We start from the raw sequence: 3,996 nt of genomic DNA, 5'->3' as shown, positions 1-3,996 counted from the left end.
GACTGGCCTAGGATAATTTTTAAGAGGGGTTTTTTAGAGGGTTTTTAATTACTTTTTAATTAGACAATTTAAATATTTCATTTTAATTAATTTTAACTTGTGATTGTTAGTGGTGTTTTTAATTGATTGTCAGCCGCCCTGAGTCCGCAAGGAGAAGGGCGGGATATAAATTCAAATAATAAAATAAATAAATAAATAAGCCATCCTAGTCCAAGTTATCCCATAGATAATCAATCACACTTGAACCTGGAGCATACAGAGATTTGGAAAAGTGAGGCTGTGTTGCTCATAATTTTCATAAGGAATATTCAATCAAGAAATAATTATCTCCAGAATGGAAGTTTACTTGGATGTAAACTAGAGTTTGTAGATAACTTCCATATGTTCTCAGGATTCTAATCAATCCACAGTAATCTCAATGTTTATTTTACATAATTTCTACCCCATACCAATTACAGCACTGCCTCATAAAACACCAGAAAACACAAACCCAATAAATGTATGGCAATAGCATCCCTGAAAGTTATGTCCAAAGACCCATCAAATGAGGATTGATTTTACTTGCCTTCTAAAAGTTAACAGAAATTGTATTTCCATTTGTGGCAAGCCACAGAGAAGGTAAATGTCCAGATCCTTACCCCTTTAGCTTCCTCAGAAGAGACATACACAGCATGGCTCCCTTACTTAAACTAGTCAACAAATGTATATAAACTCTTCCAAGGAATAAAGTAAGAACTAAATCATTAATAATTAGCAAAATTAAATAATTAGGCTTATGATAATTTTAAAAAATAGAACAAGTCAGCAAATATTAGCACAAACAGTTCTGTCATACATTATTAGCTACATTAACATATCAATTTTAATTGCTGTGCATAAGCAGTAAAAATAAATATCTCCAAAAAAAAAGTTGTGTATTAAAAAAACCAATCTTACCTTCCAAAGTCCCAGCATGAACCCTTGGTCAAAATGGTAGAGTTCAACAAGTGGATCACAACCAATCATTTTTGCATTTTCAGTCAAGTTAGACAACTTGTATTCAGAAACTAAAGATCGTTGCCATGGGCTTCAAGGATATTAAATTAGTTAAACACAGAATGTCCACTGTTAGTAAGTGAAGTTCAACAAAGTTTCAACTTTTTAATGTGCAATTACTAGCAATAACATAAACTAAAAGCAGTTGCATGTCAGTTGACAAGACCAGCACTATATATTTATTTATTTACTTTCATACCATTCAAGGTGACATACATAGCATTCTTTTTCTAACACAACCATCTTAGGTGATATGTTGGGCTGAGAGAGACTAATTGCTCCATAATTAGCCTGAGATCTTCTGGAGCTGAGGATAAACTGGAACTATTCTCCTCACTGTTAATCCAACCCCTTCTCCAATCCCCCTCTCCCAAATATCTTTTTATTATGGGACTATTATGGAAGGGAAATCAACTTTCTTGTAATTTAAGGTGAACACTGTATTTCACATCTGTATAAATACTCTCAATAGTAAGACAAGAAACATACAGAATCAATAGAAGACAATATTTGTAGCTCAGGGTTGAATGTGGAGTCTTTAATTGTTTTCTTGCAGATGTTTCATTACCCAACTAGGTAACTTCATCAGGGCCAGAAGACTTTCTAGTGCTGATGATATTACAGGTAATGAAAAGTCTTCCAGAAAATAACCAAGCTCAGAGAACCCCCAAACATAAAGAAATTGATCATTAATAATACTTCCTTGGATACAGAAGGAATCATCATACTTTTGCCATATGAAGCTGCATATGCATATCTTTTTGCTTGCCCTCTTTCTGCCCTAGTTAAAAATAATAATCATATTAAACAGTCTGAAATAGCATTCCACTGATTTCCAATCTGATCACTACTTTTATTATTGTATTGTTTATAAATGCATCTACAGCATGCTACAATAAATTAAAATTATACTCACAAAGATACAACTTAAAGAGCAATTTTTAAATTAACTTACCCATTACTATTATGCACTTTATCCTCACCCAAAAGTACTGGGGTCACTCCAAATAACTGCAAAGTTGACAAGGTATCTAAGGGAGGCCATTTATTATTATACCAATACACAGTAACAGTTGTTTCATTAAAAGAAATGTCAGCCTGATCCATTTCATGTTCCTTTTCATTTTGATCCTTTAATAAGATTACCCATCTCAGGCCAGAGATTCTGTGATTGGAAAGGCAAAAGAAGTGTTGAAGGCTTTACGCCATCCCTTTAATAAGGAAATAGCTTATCCAAATGTTTAACAATTACTACTATGCTAGGAAATTCCAAGGACATGTTTTGATTTTTTTTTTAAAAAAAAAAATTGTTTCCCCACCAAGATAGCCTCTCTTCAACAAGATTTACATATATCTAACCAACTATATTATTCAACTTTATAATAGGGGCGAATATCTATAGCTCAGGTTTAGGATGAGGGTGAAGGTTTGTTTGCGAGTTTGTGGATTCGTTTCCAAATGTTTCATTACCAGGCTAGGTAACATCTTCAGCGGAGTTTAGGGGATGTCAGTGTCAGTATTTTTCTATTTATAAGGGCTTCATGTGGTCAGTAGGTTTTGTGATAAAGTCAGGTGTGGGTGTGTCAAGTGAGGGTCTTGTAATGGATCTTATCCAGAACCAAAGACAAGATACAGAAGGATGAAAGTAACAATGTAATCTACAAAATCAACTATAACAATTGCAACCAATTCTACGTGGGACAAACATCACCTCAGTTAAAAACCAGGATCCACAAACACCGGTTGGCAGTCAAACGCCATGATCCCAAATCCTTAATCTCTACCTACATCGACACCAAACAGCACCAGTTCAATTGGAGCAACACAAAAATCATTGGACATACTACCACCCACTACATTCTTGAGTTCATTGAAGCCTGGCACTCCATAAGCAATTCCATCAGACACATTGACCTACAATTAGCCTACGAACCCCTCAGAATCCAAATCAACCGCAGAGCAAACCAGAAACAGCACCAGCCCTCAACCAACCCACACAAGCCCCCCCCAACCAGCACTTTACCTACCAATGACCCTCACCTGATGTAACCCCATCACAACAACTATCACAAAACTCTAATGACTCACACCTGACCCATTACAAAACCCACACTTGACACACCCACATCTGACCCATTACAAGATCTATTGACAAAACCCTTATAAATAGAAGAACATTGACACTGACATCCCTTAAACTTCGCTGAAGATGTTACTTAGCCTGGTAACAAAACGTTTGGAAACCAACCCACAAGCTCGGAGAACGAACCTTCACCCTCATCAACTTTATGAATTTGTACTTCGTATCTTACGACTAAATATTAGCCAGAAATCAAGAACTTCCATGTGTTCCCCTAATTAACAGAAATTTATAAGTGAAATATAAAGCTATTAAATGTAATATTTTATTAAAATCTTATTTTATTAATATTGCTTACTTGATAGCTTCTTTGGTTTTAAGTGGAAGACCAGTGTAAGTGTTTATTGGCTTAAGAAGCTGAATTACACTGGATCTTTGGGCAGCTATTTTTTTCTTAATGTACTCTCTTTTCCAGCATCTTGACTTGGAATCTTGCAATTCTGGAAAACTCAGAGATGTGCAGTCTTTTTCCTGGACAGATTTAGTTCTCCATTCTTTTCTTTTAGGTAGAAAAGACTTAGAGTATATTTTGAACCAGACAACACTATTGAAAACACACATACAAATACAAATACTATGACAGTTGTCAAAATCATTATTATTATTATTATTATTATTATTATTATTATTATTATTATTATTATTATTATTTATTACATTTATATCCCGCCCTTCTCCTTACGGACTCAGGGCGGCTAACAATCAGATAAAATACAAAAATACAGTACACATTTAAAATTAATTAAAAAGAAATATTTAAATCTGATCCGATTAAAAGTGATTAAAACCCCTTTAAAATCCCTTAGGCCAGTCCCGCAAGC

At 34.5% G+C, this 3,996-nt stretch overlaps 1 protein-coding gene across 1 annotated transcript in view; it reads right to left on the bottom strand.

Annotated features, from left to right (window-relative positions):
- FBXO15 (F-box protein 15) overlaps window positions 1-3,996 on the bottom strand; it is a 16,543-nt gene that overhangs the window by 7,139 nt on the left and 5,408 nt on the right. Inside the window, exons 4-6 of the mRNA XM_015825539.1 lie at window positions 3,474-3,719; window positions 1,991-2,200; window positions 937-1,066 (exon numbers count right to left, since the gene is read on the bottom strand). Coding sequence (XP_015681025.1) covers window positions 937-1,066; window positions 1,991-2,200; window positions 3,474-3,719 — 586 coding nt within the window. The remainder of the gene's footprint in view (window positions 1-936; window positions 1,067-1,990; window positions 2,201-3,473; window positions 3,720-3,996) is intronic.

The sequence above is a fragment of the Protobothrops mucrosquamatus genome, unplaced genomic scaffold, assembly GCF_001527695.2.
Source record: "Protobothrops mucrosquamatus isolate PMUCROS unplaced genomic scaffold, P.Mucros_1.0 scaffold2681, whole genome shotgun sequence".
NCBI lineage: Eukaryota > Metazoa > Chordata > Lepidosauria > Squamata > Viperidae > Protobothrops > Protobothrops mucrosquamatus.
This window is presented reverse-complemented; position numbering and strand designations above follow the sequence as displayed.